At 40.4% G+C, this 21,776-nt stretch overlaps 2 protein-coding genes across 3 annotated transcripts in view; one reads left to right on the plus strand and one right to left on the minus strand.

Annotated features, from left to right (window-relative positions):
• KDM3A (lysine demethylase 3A) overlaps positions 1 to 20,216 on the minus strand; it is a 56,784-nt gene extending 36,568 nt beyond the window's left edge. For both annotated transcript variants that reach the window (XM_021697758.1, XM_021697757.1), the window contains exons 1-8: positions 20,139 to 20,216; positions 19,317 to 19,532; positions 12,647 to 12,802; positions 11,191 to 11,301; positions 8,018 to 8,120; positions 6,540 to 6,664; positions 6,216 to 6,288; positions 6,016 to 6,104 (exon numbers count right to left, since the gene is read on the minus strand). In XM_021697758.1, the coding sequence (XP_021553433.1) occupies positions 6,016 to 6,104; positions 6,216 to 6,288; positions 6,540 to 6,664; positions 8,018 to 8,120; positions 11,191 to 11,301; positions 12,647 to 12,802; positions 19,317 to 19,502 (843 nt within the window). In that variant the 5' untranslated portion in view covers positions 19,503 to 19,532; positions 20,139 to 20,216. The remainder of the gene's footprint in view (positions 1 to 6,015; positions 6,105 to 6,215; positions 6,289 to 6,539; positions 6,665 to 8,017; positions 8,121 to 11,190; positions 11,302 to 12,646; positions 12,803 to 19,316; positions 19,533 to 20,138) is intronic.
• LOC110587554 (HIG1 domain family member 2A-like) lies at positions 6,840 to 7,160 on the plus strand. The gene has a single exon (XM_044918981.1). It carries the CDS (start codon positions 6,840 to 6,842, stop codon positions 7,158 to 7,160), a length of 321 nt encoding a protein of 106 aa, XP_044774916.1.
• Positions 20,217 to 21,776: the final 1,560 nt, after the last annotated feature.

Below are 21,776 nucleotides of genomic sequence, written 5' to 3' on the forward strand. Positions count from 1 at the left end.
ATTGGCTGGCAGGAGACCAGACCACGTAAGACTCCTGTAGGCAGTGGTGCCTACTGGGTACCAAGAGAAGCCTTTACAACGCAAAAAAGGTTGAGAACACGGTTCTTGCTCTTATATGGCTCTTCAAGTCACGAAGGCCACCCCAAGCTACAAAAAATATCAAGTCATGACAAGCCTATGGGAGCTGGGACACGTTCTCTTTTCAGGTAGTTTTATCTTCACAAAAATATAAATAATGGACCCCACTTCTTCCCAATTTACACTTTCCACAAAAGTAAACTTCTCATCAGGGTAAAAAAAGGAAGGGATTAAACTCAACTCCACATGGGCAGTGTCCGGCTAAACAAGGGGAAATCATTCCCCCTTTTCCCCAGCCTCTTTGACACACTTATAGGTCAAGTCCCGTGCCCTTCCCAGTTGCAACTCTTTCATTCCACAGTGACCTTTACACACAATGACCTTTACATTTATCTTACTACCAAATCTACACTTGAAGAATCTTCAAAGTTTCTTCATCCTCTAGGAATTAGTTTCTAAAATTTGAGGTAGAACCTGACCTTAACACTTAGCAAGTTTTTAAAATTTCACAATTCTGAGTGTATTTACATGTAGTCCATTCATGAATCTTTTTCTCAGACATTTAACTCTGGCAGCCTTGAAAAGAGTGCCTAATGTATGCTAAATAGAATTATCTGAAAAATAAGAATTTACTTAATCACTATCAAAGTTTTGGCATACTTTCAAACTATTTTAAAATACAAAACTATCAGATTGTATATTATTTTAGTCAACTCAATTTTGGTTAAATATTAACCTAGTGTTCCCCAGAAAAATTTTTTTGAGGGGGAGACTTTGGTTATTCTAAGAATATCCTTGGGATGGGTCAACTTCAACTTTCTGGCACTCAGTTTCGTAATCCTTAAGCTGAGGTAATTAGAGAAGTTTAGTCCTAAAGTCCTTTTTGACTCTGTTTTAGAATTCTGGTAATCACCTATAAAACACTACCCTCCCAAAGTTGAATTGCCAAGTCATTTCAAAATGCTTACTCGAGGCTCACTTTCACCAAGCATCATCCTTCCTTGTTCCAAATTGTATAGAATTGATGCACTAATACATATATTACCTTTTCTTAAATTACTTTCCTGAGTGTAACCCACTTAAGAAATTTTGATTGAATAAATTTTTTTTCTCCATGAAAGCCACTGTGCTGTAGTCAAAAACCCCTTCATCTCATCTCCTATATCCAATCAATGAACCAGTAAGTCCTGCCTCTATTTCTAAAATATTTATGGAGGAACGCCTGGGTGGCTCAGTCAGTTAAGCATCTGCCTTCAGCTCAGGTCATGATCCCAGGGTCCTGGGATCAAGTCCCGCATCGGGCTCCCTGCTTATGCTCCCTCTCTCTCTCTCTTTCTGACAAATATTAAAAAAAAAAAAAATTAAATAAAAAATAAAATATTTATGGAATCTAGCCTTCTTTCCATGCCACCACTACGACCAATTTCCCCCTAGACTATCAGGTGTCTCCTAACTGGCCTGACTTCCATTTTTTGCCTAAATGTTCTGCCTCCTACTCAATTTTATTGAGAATTTTATTCTACCACAGAGCAATCTTTATAAAACATAAATCAATCAGGGCACCTAAGGGGCTCAGTTGGTTAAGCGTCTGCCTTTAGCTCAGGTCATGATCCTAGGGTCCTGGTATCGAGTCCCACACATCAGGCTCCCTGCTCAGCAGAGAACCTGCTTCTCCCTCTCCCTCTGCCTGCCACTCCCCCTGCTTATGCTCTCTGTCAAATAAATAAATAAAATCTTAAAAGAAAAAAAAATACATATATATGTCAATCAATCAGATCATGGCACTTCACTGCCTACAAGAATTCTATGTGGTCTGGTCGCCAACCCTCTCCACTCGTGTTATTCTACTTGTTCACAGAGCTTCCACTACATCGGCTTCCTTTCAGGTCTTCAGATGGTCTAAACTTTTTCTTGCCTGCACCTTCGTACTTGTTATTCCCTCTCTGGATAGTTTTCATGTGGCTGGCTAGTTCTATCCCTTCACTCTTCAAATCTGCTCTATTGGGGCGCCTGGGTGGCTCAGTAGTTAAGCATCTGCCTTCGGCTCAGGTCATGATCCCAGGGTCCTGGGATTGAGCCTCGCATTGGGCTCCCTGCTTGGCGGGAAGCTTGCTTCTCCCTCTCCTGCTCCCCCTGCTTGTGTCCCTGCTCTAGCTGTCTCTGTCAAATAAATAAATCTTTAAAAAAAAAAAAATCTGCTCTATTGTCACCTCCTCAGAATCTCTGATTACTCTTTCCAAAGCAGTGCCCCACAAGGCACCCCCTTACTCTTTATCATATTACTATGTTTATAACTGTCATCGCACTAGGATACTGTACTTATGCTATTTTATAAATTACTTTCTTATTGTCAGTCTCCTCACAATGAATTGCACACTCCTTTGGGCAGACCCTACTCTTGTGTCCACTGTTAAACCTTATAAAGCAAGGCACATAGCAGATGCTCAAATAAGACTGGTGGAATACATGAATGAATGAATGAATGCTGTTAGCACTCAGTTATTTCAAAATAGCTATGTTAGTCCTATGAGTTACCCTTAAGAGCCAGGCAGTAATGTTCACTAATGTGTCTAGGATATATTTCATACTCAATAAATATTCATTGGAAAGACGGACAGAAGGACAGAGGGAAGGAAGTAGGAATCTGCTGTTTTTACAATGGTGACTCACCACACCAAGGAAAAGATTTGGAGAGGAGTGGTAACACCAGCACAGTGGTTAAGAGCACTGGGCAGACCTTGGTTGGAATTTGGTCTCTGACACTTCCTAGCACATTATTTAAGCTCTCTGAGTTCAGTTTCCTCAACTGTAAAATGAGAATAATGAAGCATACTTTTTATAGGGCTGCGCTCTGCCACAGTGCCTGGCATATAGATTAACGGACTCAAAGCAGAGAAATACAAAAATTTTCTCAGTATGGTCACCATGTGTTACAAACAGCATAACTCAGGATGCTTTTCCTTTTAGGAATAAAATATATCACTCTAGAAATTTCTAAGGGTTAGCTCAACAGGGATAGGGCTCCAATTCCAAAACCCATCTTCACGTGCACACCGCTGCCCTGGCCTCTGACTTGACAAGGGTCAAGGCTTCTTCTTACCTGAAGAGTTTTCCCTGAAGGTCTTCTATACCAGTCATGGCAATAGTTCCTCCCTGCCAGCAGACGGAGATAATATAATTGAGTGTATGACGGTATTCTAAAAAGGACACTGCTGGCTCACACTACTCAGCAGACTCTCTCAATTAACCAAGCAATGTCCTAACTCTGAGGAATAGTCTGCTAGGCAGAGAAGACCTTCAAGGAACCAGACGTTACTGGCAAACAGGTTGATTCTACGCAAAAGTATTCACCAAGGCAATCAAGAGTCTTGACTACCTAGTCCCAAACACCTGTCTTCCAAAGACCACCCTAAAAGTAAACTCCACGCCAGTCCAACAATGTCTGGGAAGTGCTAACAGTGAGGTGTGTGCCAAGTATGTCACCGTACTCACCTTTCCCTCCCATATTTAAATGAACTTTCTTTCCCCACCTCTTCCTTTAACCTGTCTAGCTCTCTGAATCTAGCCCCAGCCAGTGTTTCCAAAATTTGCCTGATTACAAGAACCACCCAGGATAAAAAAAGAATATTTACTGATACGGAAGAATATTCACAACATACTGGAAAGGAATCAAGGAGGCTATAAAACAGTTTGGTTTTTAGTTTGTTTTTTTTAAAAGGCCTCCATGATTATACATGAAAAAAACAAAAACAAAAAAAGACAGGAGGAGGGCAGGTATTCCAAAATGTGAATAGTGAGAGTCTGTGAGAAGTATAATTGTAAGTGATGTTTCTTTTGTTTTTCTGGGTTAACTAAAAATTTTAAAATGAGAGTAACTTTTTTTTTAATGTGAGAATCTTTATTTGACAAATAAGTAAAATATAAAGGGGAATAACCTTTACAGTAACCATAATAAAAAAGAATTTCTAAAAATGCCAATACCCACCTCCAGCCAAATCTACCACCCCAATTTCCTTTAGAATGAGAATTTGACTAGTACAGAGTTTAAGAGCTCAAACACACATTTTTAAAACATCAAATTCAGTTTCTCATTTTAGATGCAGAACTTAAGCTCAAATAGGTTATGGGAACTTATCTCCTAGCCAAAGTTCGGGCCTTTTTCAAAAATAGCCTGTATGGTACCCAATAATCAGTAGCACACAAAGCTACCGAGCTGGACAAAATGCTGACAGAGATCAAAAAGACATGCTCCCTACCCTTGAAGAGTACGAGTCAGGCAGGGAGGATCACTTATGTACGTATATATTACCACAATTTACACATGCCTTCTTGAAGGCTATACATTTACTTGCTCAATTATGTGTCCCATCACTGATAAACTTGTCACTGTGAAGAACTGGCACCTTCTTCCATAGGAGTTTCCCTGACCCCAGTCCAGGCTGTACCCCAGGATGATTCTTCAGTGATCCATCCGGATGCCATTTCCTATTCTCTAGCCCCCTCCTCAACACATCATGTGGTGCTCCTTTTCATCTCACCAACTATTTACAATGATGCATTCTCCATGACAGGCTACCCCCGATTAACGTCTCCAAACTGGCCTTTATTACCTCTACCCTAGATTGCCAACAATTTATCCAATGTTGAAACCTAACAAGTTGTTATTCTACTCTGTTTCTTTCTCAGCTTCTGATACTGTAGAGTACTTGAAAATATCCTCTGTGAGTTTAACTCCAAGATACAAGAATCACTTGCTTGACATCCTCACTTTACAGTCCCTACTACATTACTTCTCCCTTGTAAACTTTAAGGTAAAAATGAAAGTAGTAATATTAATTTCCAATAATAACCTCTTCGTTCTTTCCTGAACAACCTGAGGTGAGGCCTACAGACTTGGAAGGAAGAGAGAGATATATCTTACTTTACAAAGTTTTTGGTCAAGTGTCAAAGTTCCTGTTGCCTATACACAGGCTTAAGACTCAGGAAAGCCAATCATCTTAGCAGTCAGATTCTTATATATTTGTGTAGCACAGTGCTTACTTTGGTTCTAGCTGATGTTGTAGTCCAGTCTGCCCCGATCCAGAGCCCTAGGTTCATTAACTGACTCTGCCCCACTCCCATACCATTTCTCCTTGCCTTACTCCCACAAACCCCAAAGTTCCCTCTAAAGTGCTGTCAACAATCTTAACACCAACTTGGTCAATTTTAAAATTCTAAACTCCAGCCTGGAGCAGGGCACCATAAAGGTGTTTTTATCACGGTAACACAAATGCATCTGGATACCTAAGTTGTAAAAAAGTTATTTGTACTGTAATAGGTCCTAAGGATTCAACTCACCTAAAAGGAGAAACAGCCTTAAGTTTCTTGATCTAAATCCTAACCAATTCAGAATAGAATTAAATCCAGTACTTGAACTCACAGTGGCATTCACACCAAACTATACTGTCCTGGACAGAAATTAGTAATGGTAAACTAACCACTTCCTTTAAAAAACTAGTATGTTTGTTTAACCAATCATAAATTATCAATCAAACCTCTCTATTACTGAGGAAGGGGAGTCCCATTTCAATACCTACTCAGATTTCTAAGGTTCTTCCCCTCCTCTCATGCCAGGCTTTCTTCCAGCTTGATACACACAACTAGTTTACCCTCAAAAACACTCCTTATGGGTGAAATTGTCAAATCTATTGAGAATTTTCAGCAAATATCAAAAAATAAAACATGTTTTACACAAAAAAAAATAGTTAACCAGAAACTTATATTATCTCCATCTGCTTGAGTGTAGAAATTATGGCCAAGATCTGGAACTAGCAAAGAAGAACAGACAAGACAGCACAGAATAGTAGAGAAGAGAGCTTAATAACCACTAACAAGCTGGCCACGCACCGTTAGAATTAAGGAAACTTTCACATAAGTGACAAACGTAAGTCAGGTTACCTCAGAGCAAGATTTTGCTTGTTTGGAAACTAGGCTTCCATTATTCTCAGAAGACTTGCGTTTTACAGCTCCAATTCTTGTAGAATTACCTAAAATATTTAAAAATAGGTAGGTTGGCTTCCTGTTTCTCTTAACATGAAAAGGAGAAAGAGGAAAGATAGGAAGGAGAACAAAGGCTTTAATCAAATAATGTATCTTACCACACGTCACAAAGTTATCATGCACAACTTCAACATGAATCAGTGACGGATCAACAATTTTCAGTGCTGGAATCTAAATAAAACAAAGACACTAGAAAACTTAAAAATGCTCAGAAACATACCAGAAATTAGCTCTGTTAACATACAACAGAAGCTTCTTACAAATAATTTCTCTTAAAAACAATAGTTCTATTTATTTTTCTGCTCTAATATTTTAATATAAAGATAATAAAGCTGTTTAGCTCCTATAAGATATTATAATTCCTTTTTAGAATTATCTTCCTCTGTCAAGTTATCTTACATGCAATTAGCATCATCTTTTACCTCCTCACAGTTGACTTGCAGAGTTTTTGATGCTGGGTTTCCATTTACAATGGTTGCAGAAAACCACTGAGTAGATGGGTCCAAGCTATAAATTTTTACTTCTGAACCAACTAGGTTTTTGTCACCTGGGGAAAAAAAAAAAAAAAATCCTTAGAGCAATTTGCATTATTTCCCAACATACCATCATCCAGGATAATATTTTCTCAAGTCTTTAAAAAAAGCAATAAGCAAAAATAAACATTAAAAGATACTGCTATAAACATGAGAAGATATTTTTCTCCCAAAGCAGTTGCCGGGAACATGGCGGCTCCTGGTCCTGTGACTCCTGGGGCACCCTTTGAACCATCACAGCCCCCAGTCATTGAGGGCTTTAGCCCCAGTATCTACAGCACTCAAGAAAGCTTCAAGGTAAAATTTCTTCACAAGACCCAGGAGAACCCAATGGTACCCATAGGCTGCCTGGGCACGGCGGCCGCCCTAACCTACGGCCTCTACTGCTTCCATCGGGGTCAGAGCCACCGCTCTCAGCTCATGATGCACACCCGGATCGCCGCCCAGGGCTTCACGGTCACAGCCGTCTTGCTGGGTCTGGCTGCATCTGCTATGAAGTCTCGATCCTGAGTCCGAGACCTGGCCGTGAAAGTCACACAGAGACTATTCCCAGCCCCTGGAGCAACCACCGGTCCCGCTACCTGACTTATTCCCACGACTTCCCTGACAAGCCCCTGTATCAGCGGGGGAGAAAGTGGCCAATTGTGTAACTGACAGGTGTTTTTTCAGGAATCTGATTCAGTTCAGTTTGGGTGTTGCATAGTTCTATTTGTGCCCCACTTTCTTCCTACTTTATAAACTGATCCACTTGTAAAAAAAAAAAAAACAAAAAAACATGAGAAGATGACATTTCAGCAAAGCCAGGAGAAAATTTAAGCTTTTTATTTTAAACTTTTAGGTAAATTAATAGGAAAATGGAATAAAAAGAAACAATATATTTATTCCAGCATTTGTATAAGATCAAGTAGTACCAGATAACTCCCTGAGCCCTAACTCACTGTCCTGTGCAGTTTTAGCGGATCCAAATTCAGGAACCCCAACAGAACTGGTAAGTCTTCTAAAATCCTTGACTATGGAACTGACCAGGAAACTCAGTAATATACGGGAGGATCAGGATTACCAAATTCATGTTTCACCGATTTTTTAAGACTGAAATTTCAAATATATCAAATTCCATGTCAAAATACAGCTGAGCTTTTTTAATATTTACCTTACTAGTTTTCACATAAGCCCTGAGCTTTCCAAATTTCAGAGGCTTCAGAATATATAAAGTCCTTCAATCATCTAGCTGCATAAGGAAAGCAAAAGGAAATCTCTAAAAAATTAGAAATCTCATCATGAGAGAATGAGTGAGGACTAAACTGTACCTTCTTACAAGCTAATCATTGGTCAACTCATGAACTGTCACCAACAAATAAGCTACATACCTTGTAAAAGATGGCTTTCATCCAAATGTTTCACAATCAAAGCCTGAAATTCTTTACTGACATTCTGATTATCCATAAGGGAAAGTCGAAGATTGTTTACATCCTGAAAAATGGAAGAGCATTACATTTTAAGGTAACAAATAAGAGCTGTTTAAACTCCAGTGGACATTTCAACCAGCTTAATGTCAAAGTACTGTCATTAGCCATTTGATGGCACCAAACCACTGCAACTCCAATGAACTTAATAGGTCAAATAGTAGGAATCCATTAAATAATCACAGATATAGGGGAGACTAAAGTGAAGTCACCCCAAGCTAAGAGCATGACAAATACTATGAGTGGCTCAAAGCGTAATTTTAAATATGACACAACTTTGACTATGGGAAATATAATAAGGAAACAAACAAGCTGGTCAACCCATGGGAATTCCCAGGGGCAAAACACACCCACATAGAAGCACATAGATACGTAGTGTCAATTCATTGAAACTGTTTTTAACAAATCACTTCACACAGACTGATTTAACCTAACTGAATTCCAAATGCATTCTTGTTTACAAATGATAAAGGGGGGATGGGGAGGGACACAATCTGAATGAACAGCCTAAGTTTTCAGCAAGCCAGTTTTGAAACACTCAATTCTTGGCAGCAGCTCCATTTGGGGCACTATTCCATAGTCTTTCGGCTTTGTGTGCACACTAAGTCACAATAAACGTATACAGAAACTGTCAATAGGAATAACCTGCCAAACACAAACTTAAAACCACAGAAGCCCTTCTAATATCAGGCCTTCACGCTTTTCCGCCACTGTGAAATGGATACATAGTAGCCAAAAATAGTTCATCCATCTCTCCCACTGGGAATAACTAGTCTTTCAGAGAGGCCATGCTGGAAAAATACATTTCTTAAGCCAAATAACATTAGACTTAACCCAGGGTCTTCAGAAGAGCTCAACATTAATTATCAGAATGGGCCATGTGTGGGGGCTTTTTATTTCTTCATGCTGCTGCAATTTCAAAATAATGTAAATGTGTGCTCCAATTCCTACTAAAAGATAAATAGCACATTAATGGGGAAAGCCACAAATGGCTCTTAAAACAACGTAGAAAAATTCTACTCTGCCTAGGAGAGTTTGAATGCCAGACAGTTGACCTGGGTATTTTGTCTTTTTTCTTACCCACAGGTGGATAAGTCAAATTCAATCCAAAAAACAGACCTTAAGTTTCAAATCCAACTTCTACATATGCCAAATGATTTTCAGGTTCTCTGTGCATTATTTAGGGCAAGCATTCTACTACAGTAATCACAGTCCTCAACATAGTTTCTCATACAGTAGAAGCCTAATATAATCATATCTATAAGAGAATGCCCCGAGCACTGAACTTTGGCCACTATTACCATCAGTAAAAGTTAAGAGCACACATCATAACCTCCCTCAATTAATATTAATATTCATACTGATAGCCACAGTGCATCTCACTGAGAACAAATAAAAACTAACTGATCTAGACCCTGCATTTCCAATCTCAAGAAACTAAAATTCCTACCTTGTTTCTACAAGTTCTACTTTGACTGAAAAGCTCGGACACACAAAAGATGTAAAGCAGAACTGTCCAGAAAACAATGCTGAGAAGTAAAAACTACTCTATCACTAAGTAAAGCAAGGTATCCAAAGCCCCTCCTGTATCTTCCTTGGTCCTTAAGAGCAAGTCATTCTTCCTTTTAAGGCAGGAAAAATATCAACATGCCTACTTGACATCACGAAGGTAACCTGCATCTGAAATTAACTTAAGCAAAAACCCCTTCTTTGTCCTACTTAAACATTAAAAGAAGGTTCAGAATGTGGACTTTGTTTTCACTTACTTCCACGATACGAAAATGAGACTTAAGTAGGGAGAAAGCCAGTGCTTTGGGTTTTCCAATACAGGCACATCAATGGCAATGACCATGGGCCCTAAACTGCCTTTTAACAAATAAGTGACTTTAATTTTTGTACAGTCCACAGAAACATGTCAGGTCACCAAATCCAAGTGGGTAAAGGAGATTAAGTTTCATAAATGACATCTAGAAGACAAATGTTATTATATGACCAACATTACTCCTAAGGGAGTAAGCTAGAGATAATCTGTGTGTTCTTTCCCTCTCTCCCAAATATTTTCATAAAGAAAATAATCACATATAAGCAAGACCCAAGAGCCTAAATGTTATGAAGAGTGGGAGTTTTGCAAGCTAAGTGGAAACATGCATGTGCTCTCAATTCTCATTATTCATGATAATTATGTTTCACTAAGTCACCACAAATGAATAGTGAACCACTGTTCCTAGTGGAAAGATAGGGTTAGGTTCCTTTGAGCCTCTTGGTCAGTTTCATCAACCAACCTATATACTACAATCATGTTTTAAGTGTGTTTCTGTGGAAGACACATTATTTTATCCCACTGCATTATTAATCTGGAAATCACAGCCAACAACACTGTAACTCACAGCTGAATGAAACTTATCTAACATATGTATTTCCTCCCTAAGACACATCATGGCCTTCTTGCACTTAGGAACACTAGACAGCACTTCAGCACTACATTTGGTATAGTGAAACCACCAACAAAAAAAAGCACAAAAATTCAGCACTAAAGAGACCTCAAAAAGCACATCAGTTTACAGTATGAGAGATGAAACAAGAAGGCAGAATGTGTCACTTTATCTGACTTCAGCTGGGAAGACTTGTCAGGTAACTCAAATTTTTCACCACTCTGCCAATGTCTGTGAATGACCATGAAAGTGCCTAAGTACTGATTTGGGGGTTATAAATATATTCTAGCAAGCAGGCAACTTCCCACACATAGAATACATAAATAATGACCGCCATACATGGATATGGATATATGTACATGTATATATATACAAATTTTTAAAAATTATTTTTGTATCACCTAGTGTTTCCATACATAAACACACACCATCAACTGTACTACCTCTGTCCTTCCAACCCCAAATGGACAGCACCAACCCAATGGTTAACATTGAAGGATGATGTCTAACAACTAACTTCTGATGAGATGGGTCCTTTTCTGTGTTATCTACTAGAATTAGAGCAATCAAAATCAGTACTTCAGTTCTCATATTAAAAAATTTATATTTCTATCTTTAGAGTTTAATATTGTTTTTATCTTTTACCTGTATAGGCTTCAGAAGGTCTTTAGAAAGAAACGCTCTTTGTTGATCTCCTAGAAAGCGAATAGAGGTTATGGATCCCAAACCAGCTTTGTCCAACAGAGACTTATACACCTAGAACAAAACAAAATGTCTTGGCGTCACAATTGCCATCAGCATAATTCTGAATATGGGGACTAGCAATTTTCTACACATGCAGAGAGACAAAACCATTAAGTTTTTTACTTACTGCTGGTATCTCAATAACAACTATTTATGAAAGCACAAGATTGCACAATTTTCATCCAAAATCAATCATTTAAACCAGACACACATTTGGGAATCATTAACATACAGGTCTGGGTTAAGAGATACATGGCTTCTCCAAAATTTATGTGAAAAATTGTGTGTATACATTTTTTTGGGGAGACAGGGCCATGTTTTTAGGAAATTCTTAATAGCTGGGGGTGGGGATACAAAGAGCAAAATACAACTTTAACCAAAACCCTATACCACTCAAAAACCTCCAGCAGCTCTTCTCACCCACAGGCAAAATCTTAACTTTGCTAGCACAGCATGCTAGACCCTTCACAATCTAGTCAGCCTTTCAGCCACCTTCTAGCTTTTCCAACTGTTTAAACCTGGCACTTCCACTGTTAAGCCCTATGTCTCACAAAACCTGAATTGTCCTCTCCAGACACTGTGATCACTCTCATCTTCTAACTACACCCAGATTTACGATGTGGAAATGGCATAATCATGTACTGACTGCCAGTACCTTCAGAGCCAAAGAATATTATGAGTCAGAGAGAACCTTAGAGATCATTAGGCCAAGACTGGCAACCCCTACAGGAGCCAGGAAACAGCCAGATTTTAAGGTATACTCTCCATATTTTAAAAGCAAACAACTAATTCAAATTTTCTTAAAACTCTATAAAGGTCAAGTCAAATATACATATATATGTATGCCTATATACATATGCTGATTTCTGACCTCTGACCTAGACATTCCCCACATTACCTCCATCCCCATTTTTCAACTGAAGAAAATGAGGTGGGAGGGCGCCTGGGTGGCTCAGTTGGTTAAGCGACTGCCTTCGGCTCAGGTCATGATCCTGGAGTCCCGGGATCGAGTCCTGCGTCGGGCTCCCTGCTCGGCAGGGAGTCTGCTTCTCCCTCTGGCCCTCCCCCCTCTCATGCTCTATCTCATTCTCTCCCTCAAATAAATAAATAAAATCTTTAAAAAAAAAAAAAAAGAAAAGAAAATGAGGTGGGAGAAAGTCAGGGGCCCAGAGTAATAGGGTGCCTAGCAGGGCTGACAGGAGATTCTGGGTGCTCTTCTGACTCCTCTACCTTGCCATGTATCTGTACTATTATTCTCCAAAGGCCAAATATTATTCTCTAAAGGCCATATACATTTCCCTTGTTTCACTCATAATGGATTTAATGCCCTGTTCTCATAACCCCAAGCTGTACTCACTATTGCAGGCCACTGAACAACTCGTTCAGAAATTTCAGGAGATTTTCGTTCAGCCAAAACCAAGTTATGCTCTACTAAAAATGCTCTCCTTAGAAGGCTGTAGACTTCTATCCATCTTCTCTTCCTCCAAGATTCCCCATCAAACTCCACACACACCTAAACAGAAGTGAAAAAAAGCAGATTCAATTAACGAAAATAAACATGAAAAATGCCAAAGTTGAATTATACCCTTAATTTTCTACTTAAATCTTTATCTAAATGTGCTGTCCCTCTTTCCCACTCTTATTTCCTTTCACAGTCCACAATAAACCAACCTAACAGGTTAATCTAACCATCAAGCTTTGGCTTCCACATCATTTTGGGAAATAGCAGTCAAGGAGGCCAATCTCTGCCCCAAAAGTAACTTCTAGGAAGCCCATACAGCAAAGAACCCCCATGTAGAAGGTTTTTACATATGTCAGACATCAGAGTTTTGAGAATCAAAAGAAAGAAATTTGAAACCCTAAAAAAAAATACCTATTGGGCGTCATTGTGATTCTAAAATGACACTGTGGGCTTAAGATGACCCCCCCCCACCATCAGCATAATCCACCACTTGTTTTGAATCCCTTTGGTATGCATAGGATTTAGCCTTACAAGGCCTAGTAGACAGCACATCCTCAACATCCCTTTCAGTTGAATAAACTGGGAGTTTGGAGTCAAACACTACTTTGCTAAATATAGAAACAAATAGTTGATAAACTGACCCTAAACTCCTTCAATATTTGGTGTAAAAATCACTATTTTTACTTGACTTAAAATCCCTTTTCTTACTAGAGGCCTCTCAGTTTTGGCTTCAAAGAGTCAGTTAATGAACACATCAACCCTGTTCATAATTTCATAGACAATCACATCTCCCTTTCCAAGCTTTAACTTAAAAAAAAGTTGAGTTAACTTCCATTCATCTGTCAGAACTCAAATTAAAAAATCCTTTCTTCAAAGAAGCCTTCCCGTACCAATGAGCAACCCCTCCACAAAAAGAGTTCCCCTTGTTAATTGTACCCAAAGCCCTATACTTTTCCTTCCTAGCACTTACCCACACTTTGAATTATTTATTTGTGGCTAACTGATTCACATGAATTTTAATAGGTCAAAGTCTATATCTGTATTTACTTACCACTGTATTTCACTGGTATCCAGTCCCCAGTCAGTACTCAAATACTTGTTGAATGAATAAATTTCTCTCTGCATTGGCCTCTTACCTTCTGTTACTCTCAACCATTTAGCAGGTAGAACATTCCCAACTGGTATACCACTAGTCCCAATCCCAAACCTTCTCCAGTTTTATGGCTTTATAATATCAATCTTTAAAAAATCAATGAAATTTAAAACCCATCCTACCCTTCTCCCGCTACAGTAAAATCTGCATCCCTAACTTTCAGGCAACTCCCCCTGAGAAGATGCTCTTCTTGGTATGGCAGGCTTTTAATCTTGCAGTTATCACAGAATGCATATCGATGTGTCAGCACCTATTATGTGACAAGGCCCTGTCACTCTCCTTGGTTCTAGGAATTCCATCCATCACTATATCCAATCCAATGGTCCTTCACAGAACTGTTTAGAGACTGCTCATCTTCCTGCCTTCCCAGTCACAGAATACAGGTCCTATGATAGCTCCCCTAAATTGGGTAGTCTTTCTGCCCCACATCACATCAACCTCAAACCCACACTAGATTTAGATGAGTTTTCCCATCAATGTGGTGTAAGAGAAATGAGCATATACAAACTACAGCACCAGAGAAATCTGGGTTTGAATCCCAGCTATGCTGAAGCTTTTTTAGAATGATTTTACCTGCATAAAACAATATATGTAGCATTACAAAGAAAACCAATTAGCCTGCATGCCAGGTTAAGAACCCCTGCTTAAATCTAAGCTCTTTGAAACTGGTTTTGTTAGCTCCAAAATGAAAATACTAACACCTACCCCTCACTGAATTGTTAGTAAAATCTTAAGACAAGGTATGTAAAGTATCTGGCAAGAAGATCAGGTAGCTTTAAGACTTCCATGGTAATTCAAATCTTACTTTGTATCAGAGTATCAGTTCAGTTAGGAATGGGGGAGAGAAGATCCTAAATATGATTATCCAACATCTATTCAGAAAAAAAAAAAAAAAAAGTAAAGGATTAAGATGTTCAGTAGCTTTCCAAAACTTATCACTATATCTATAAAGCTTATGATCAACCCTAAACCAGAATTTAGACACGGCCCCTTCTTCTTTATATCCCAATTTTTGAGTGATTCAAAAATTAAGTTTAGCTCCTTAAAAATAACTTAGTTTATCACTTCGGAGTTTAGGCTGCATTGGTCAAAAACTCACAGTAACTTTACTTTGAAAAAAGGTGACTTTTTAAAAAAATAGAATGAAACCAAGAAGTTGTAAGCTCTCTTCACTCTTTCAAAAGTTTCCTATCATAACCACAAAGGTCTCTCATTTGTGCCTTGAAGCTTGAGGATCTCTATGTAAGGGACCCCCCCCCCAAGCCTCCTATGCAAAAATTTCTATAAAAAGACACACCAGGGACATCTAAGTGGCTCAGTGGGTTAAGCATCTGACTCTTGCTTGCTTTCAACTCAGGTCATGATCTCAGGGTTATGAGATCGAGCCCCACATTGGGCTCACGCGCTAGGCATGGAGCCTGCTTGTGATTCTCTCTCTCTGTCCTTCCCTCTCCCTCTGCCCCTCCCCCCCCCAGAAAGGGACACCAATAAAAATTCAAATTTAGGGGGAACTAAAGTGACCTGACCAAGCTTCTGCAAGCTTAATGATGTAACTAGTTCTCACTTAAATTGTGTTATTCCCCTCATGTTCCTTTGGCACACAAAGTAGATGTTATTTATGCTGTCTGATTCCAAAGGCCAAAAAGAGGCCGATTAATTATGACTCACTACCTATAATTTCCAAACTTGCTATTTTTTTAATAGGACATTTTGTAAATGTGTACCTTATTAGCCTATTAAATATCTGGACCAGATATTGAATATTTCAAATTAATTATTTCAAGTTAATTTTTCCCTAACAGAAGATCTTTTTAATACATGAATATTATACCTAATCAAGCTAATCTCAAAACCTCCTGCTCTTAACATACATTAATCTCACCTGAGTATATGATTATGAAAACCATCAGAAAGGCCAAGTAAAATATTTCCAAGTTTAAAAGTAGGCACTTACAGAATGGCATGGTTGTTAGTCAAGTTTTTAATGATATCTATTCTATGCTCAGCACTAATAATGCAGAATACCACTTATTCCACTCTCCACAAATTAGGAAATTATTACTTTATGCTTCTGCTTATATCTTCTTACACCTAAATAAAATACTTACCTAAAATCGCAGAGTTTAGCATTCAATTATGGGGGTAAACAGATTTTATTACACTGGTAGGAATTTCTCATTTTACATGGTTTGACTGGCAGCAGAATTCCAATTGCATGTAAGGATGAAAAGGCTAGGCATTGGTCAAAACACCCAACTGCCAAAAAGGGAATTTTAACAGCAGGAAATAGTACACAGAGATGGCAAGTACTACTCATCTGCTACTTAGGGATATCCCTAAGAACTAAGAAGCAGCAGAAGACTCAAGTATAAGTTAGGTTCGAAGAAAAGAAACTAGAAAGACCTAGACAGACAAGTTGGGGAAGAAAGACATTCCCAGCATGCACAATGAAGATACTTGTCTCACACTCAAGTAGAAAGAGTAAAATAAAAAGAGGTTCTTATAACCATACTAATAAAGATTTGTTGTTATTCTAGAGCAAGAGAATGCCACTGCTCCATCAGTAGATTATTTCTAAAACTGCTTTTCAATGTAGAATTGTGATTCCTCACATTTATTCATTCAAGTATTTCAGCAAACACTACATGCCAAGCAGTGTTCTAAGTGCTAAAGATATAAAGGCCCACAAAATACAGTGCTTTAATCTCACTCTACCTGAATATTAAAGTCCACTGTTTAAGATCTAGAGACAAACTTAGGCAAGTTTTTTAATTTCTTCAAGCCTCAATTTCTAACACTAAAAAATGTGGTTTACCATCTAGGATGTTTGTGAGAATTAAATAAGGTGCCACATAATAAGCATTTAATCATTACTTTGTCTTCACCCTCTTTGTAATCAACAACTAGACATATTGTATCTGAATGAGTGACTGTGTTATAAAGTCTCTCTCGAGGTGAAACAAAGTTAACAAGTCTTGGCCTCATTAACATCATCCTCAACTAACAGCAAATCAATCTAGACAAACTTGTACTTCTAAAACCAAACCAGTTGCATACTATTTGAATTTTATTCATTTATATTCATCTTAGACCCCAGTCCCATTTTACCCCCCAAAACTTAATACATTAAGCCCAACTGTAATCATGGTCTTCGTTACTAGCTCCTGCCTGCATTTCCCCAACCAGGATTTGGTTCTAGTATTTTGAAAGTCTATGTTTTTGCTAATACAAGATGCCCTTAAAACTTAAACCATCTGTTACTCAATTAAGGAACATAATGATAAATCATGATTAGAGAAAAGAAATCAAGTAATCTGCACCTTACATGAAGGCTGAATTACAAAGTCTGCAGGTAAACCAAAAATCAAATATAGTTAAAATTGTTCTTCAAATGAAAAATCCCTGTTTATCTTCAGGTGAGGCACCTTAGTGCAATGGAAAAGACAAAGCCAAATCTAGATTCAAATCCTCCCTCCATCACTGAGTAGCTAATTATGCAAATCTGGACAACACTCCTTTTCCCAAATCTAGCTTCTCATTCTGAAAACGAAGATATTACCACCACCTCAAAGATTGGGGGTGGCAAAAAAGTGGAGATTAAAAAGAATACCCAAAAAGGACCTCCTAGACTGCCTTCCTAATCCAATGGGTCTATAGTTAGGTCCTGTTGGGGAAGAGAACACCTAGTCTGTCATCATCTGCCAAAGAACTAAAGATTTAAATCTTGTCTCCATTCAAACGAGATAAAAACAAACGCACTAGAGAAAATTCTACTTGGCAGGTGAAATAAACCACAACAACTATGACTGAAATCTGGTACACAAAGCCCACTTTATGGAGAAAGATTAGCCCGAAGCAAAGAGGTTGGCCATCTTTGTACCACACTACTTTCTTTCTATAAACAGCAAAATTCAGTTTGCTGGGAGGAATGAAAAACCAAACTTCACAGTGTATGATAGGAGTCCTTTTGTGGCACAGGGAGAATAATGGTAAAGATGGTGGGCTCAAGTATCAAAACTTCCTAGGTTAGAACACAGGCTATGCCAATTTCTAGGTATGTGAACTTGGTGAGATACTTAATTCCCCCAAACCCGATATTTTTGTCTGTAAAATGCAGCAATATTAGTACCTACTCCTGAAGAGCTGCTGTAAGGATTAATAAGATCATGGCTAAGAAGTGTTCAGTAGGATGCCTGGCACGTGGCTAAGTGCTCAACAGTCACTCCTTTTCAACATGAAGACGAGGCATGCTGGAAGCTTTAAAAATATATGACCACATATCCTTTTCCAACAACCCTTTGCAGACTAAAACTGGTTTGGGCATGTACTATCACCTTAAAGTATTCAAATGAGTGGGGTGTCAGAAATCAACATGTATTCAACTGCCAATGCTAAAACTTGCTTTCCAATCTGAACACAGTTTTCAAGAAAAAGCCATAACGATCCAGTGAAGATGCTAAAACATATCCACTATCCAGGGTGGAAATCTCTTCTAACAAGCTTCCTTCAAATTATCACCACTTTGGAGTCTTTGTTAAGGACCTTTCTCCAGTTATTTTTGCACAAAGGAGTCTTTGTTGGTAGAATAGCTTCCTCACTGGTTGTTCCCAGACAATCCTTTGCCACTAATACTTCAATTAGGGAGTACAATTAGAATTCATCTCTTTTTGAAAAGATCTAACTGAAAAAGGTTCTGAGTGTCATTCTGATTAAAAATCACTGTCCACACTTGTTCCCGTTTTCTCCCTCCCCCCCCCCCACACCAAAGTGGAATATTTCAAAGCCGTTCCTCTAACACACCATATAAGGGTCGGCTCCACCCCTGCCCTCCCATATATGGTCGAAGCCCACACCTACCTACAGGCTCATCACAGGCGACCAGGAACCCACTTCCACCCTGACCCACCATATACGGACAAGTACCCACCCTAATATGCCAAACAGAACTAAGCTCCTCCCTCTTCACGCACTTCATTTCTATCAAGTCTGAAAGTTTAACAAGTTGGGTGAAGAAATTAAGAGGAACAAACAAACAAAAAAACCACCTGGAAGCGGTAGCTCTCAATTCTTAATGATTCCTAACATCACCTACCTGACCAATCTAATATTAACAATACTCCCCCTTCGGAAAAATAATCATACAGTCCTACTAGGGCACAGAGCGGGCAGTAACGAAGCGTGTCTGAGCAACCCCAAGGCCGTCATTAAACTCAAGCAACTGGAAACCAAACACACCTCGGTTCTACACAACCATTTCAAAGACTTTCAAGGTCTAGTTTTCTGCACCTTCAGATCAGATGCCAACTTTCTGGTCGCCCTTTTCAGAAGAGGGGAGGGGGGCCCCCACTGGCTGTCTCGTTACCAAGGTAACTACAAAACGCCCGACAGCTGAGGCCCGGGAGCTGATTTTACCTTCAGGTCCTTCTTGGTAACGTCGGTGTGGGAGACAGCTCGAATGGTCCCAGAGAGCCAGGGCCACTCGGCGACGCGCTCCACGTCCCAGCTGTCGTGGCTGTCGTCGCTGCCGTCGGCTGCGGACAGACTGAGGAATCGCTTCCCCACCAATACTGGCCAACTTTCTCCGAGCGTGAGCACCATGGTTTCCACGCCTGCAGGAAGGGCTCCTCCCTGCAAAAATACAAAAACAAAATGCAACCGGGACTGCCGGTGGGAGGGGGCCGGGAAGAGAGGACGCGGGGGAAGCGGGGACGGAGGGATGGGTCCTAACCCCGCTCGGAGCACCAGACCCTAGGCGGCGGCGGCGGCCGGTGCGAGGGAGGACCCAACACCCGATCTCTACACCGGCGTCCTCCCCCGCCCCCCGGATCCCTCCCCCACCGCAAACACGGGCCCAAGCGCCGCGTGACCCTCGTTCTCCCAAGTTTCGCTTTTCCAAAACCTTAAACCTAAACGCAGAGGGAGTGACGAGAGAATTATTTTGTAGCCTAAGTGGATTTTAAAGTGTTCGCCCCCCACCCTGGGAAAGAAAAGGCCAGAAGCGAAGGCCCGTCCGGGGCGGCCGTGTCCCCGCCCCGGGCGGCCCCGCGGGAGGGGCGAGCCCGCGGTTCCGCACTTGCCCCGCCGCCCCGCCCCGACACAGCGCTCTCCCGGCCGCCGATCCCCGGGCGTCCCTCGCCCCGGCCTGCGCCGCGAGGCGGGGGCGGCAGGGCCGCGGGGTCGGCGCCTTCATCTTTCTTCCTCCTCTCCCCTGAGCCGAGGCCGCGGCGCTCTTACCCCGCCTCCTGCCTCCCTGAGTCACCACCGGCGGCCGCCGTTTCCAGCCGCCCAGCTCTAGCTCTGACTTGGTTCAAGAGCTCTCACAAGACACGCACAGCCTCTCGGGTCCGCCCCCTCGGAGCCGCTTCCGCCGCTCATTGGCCTAGTCCAAGAAACTGGGCGAGGCTCGTGGGTAAATAGCCCATCTCCATTGGCCGGCCTGGCGCAGGCGGGGCGAGAGAAAAAAACAATTCCTTGGCTGCCTCCTCCCTCTCCCCTCCCCCTCCGACTCCCGGACGACCCCCATTAGGTTAAAGTACACAGAGCGTAAGCGAGAGATCCCTCCGCCACAGCCATTCTTTCCATTTGTTGCCTACGGTATGCAAAAAAGTCCCGCGAAATCGCTTATCAACTTTAGGGCCCAGAGAAAAATTGCAGGGGTGCAAAGATAAGACTGAGTGACGAGCCCCAAGGCTGTATGTGCCTATTGGATTGCTCTTCAATTGCGTAGGCTGTCGACGGAAGATGGGCTTTCCACTTGGCGGAAGAATCTCACAGGAAAGGGGTAAGGGCGGTGCAGAGTCAGCGGGGGAGGGAAGGGACGGGAACGTGCGGTTTCAAGCGTACTCAGCTAGGGGGAGGAGCCACTGGGCTCTGGAGGTTCTTGCGCAGGCGCTTCGCGGAGCAGAGGCTGGAGTTTGGGCTGCTGGGCGAAATGGCCGCGGGAGGCGCAGGCGCACGTGGTGTTATTCGTGGAACGTCTAAAGTCCGCCATTTTGAAGGAAAAATGAAGAAAGGCATGGAGTCATTGGGAAATGACGTTCTTTGAATCTAGAGCAAAAGAGGCCATTCAGTACAATGCTGAATGGGATTTTTTTTATGTAAAGGGAAGTTGAGAAGATATTCTGAGTCTTATAGAGAAATTGAAAGACTAGATGAAGGCCATAATGATGTAAGAAATAAGAAGAGGTGACTTTGAAGGACAAAGGAGATAAAAGGCAATTGTGTCTTTTGGACCTGAAGTTTTTTGCTTGAATAAAGACGAAATGGAACGAAGGAATTGAAGACCCCTTACTTAATAAAGACTACAGCTTGACATGGTATCACATTTAAGCAAATTAAGTGAAGAACGCAAAGTCCTAATTTTGCAGAAAACTGAGAATCAAAAAAATTTCAGAAAGGGATTATAGGTACAGGTTAATGCCAGGTGTTGAGCTTTAACATATATGTTCTGAATATGTGACATTAAATAAATTTTAAAATCTAAACACTGAAGAATTAAATTGGATTTATAATTTGCAGACCATTAAAAGGGGGGGAATGGAACAAAGAAAACCTATCTAGTCCAACAAAAGTCAGAAACGAGAACAAAAAAAGAAAAAGAAACTTGATGGAAGTATAGTAAATAGAAAAAGATAAGACGAGAAAAATAAGTCCAAACATCAGTATTTACAATAAATGTAAATGGGTTAATTTTACTCATAAATTAAAAAGACAGACTGGATTAAAAACAAAATCCAGCTATAACATGACCACAGGCAAGCTCCACCAATGACACAGAAACCTTGAAGATATTAGGTTAAAAGATTTACTGACCAAACGGTGATCAAAGGAAAGCAATATAGCAATGTTAATATAATTGAAAAGCATCAAAAG

The sequence above is a fragment of the Neomonachus schauinslandi genome, chromosome 10, assembly GCF_002201575.2.
Source record: "Neomonachus schauinslandi chromosome 10, ASM220157v2, whole genome shotgun sequence".
Classification (NCBI taxonomy): domain Eukaryota; kingdom Metazoa; phylum Chordata; class Mammalia; order Carnivora; family Phocidae; genus Neomonachus; species Neomonachus schauinslandi.

Excerpts from the sequence above, each read along its gene's own strand:
- LOC110587554 (XM_044918981.1), top strand. The coding sequence starts at position 6,840 with ATGGCGGCTCCTGGTCCTGTGACTCCTGGGGCACCCTTTGAACCATCA.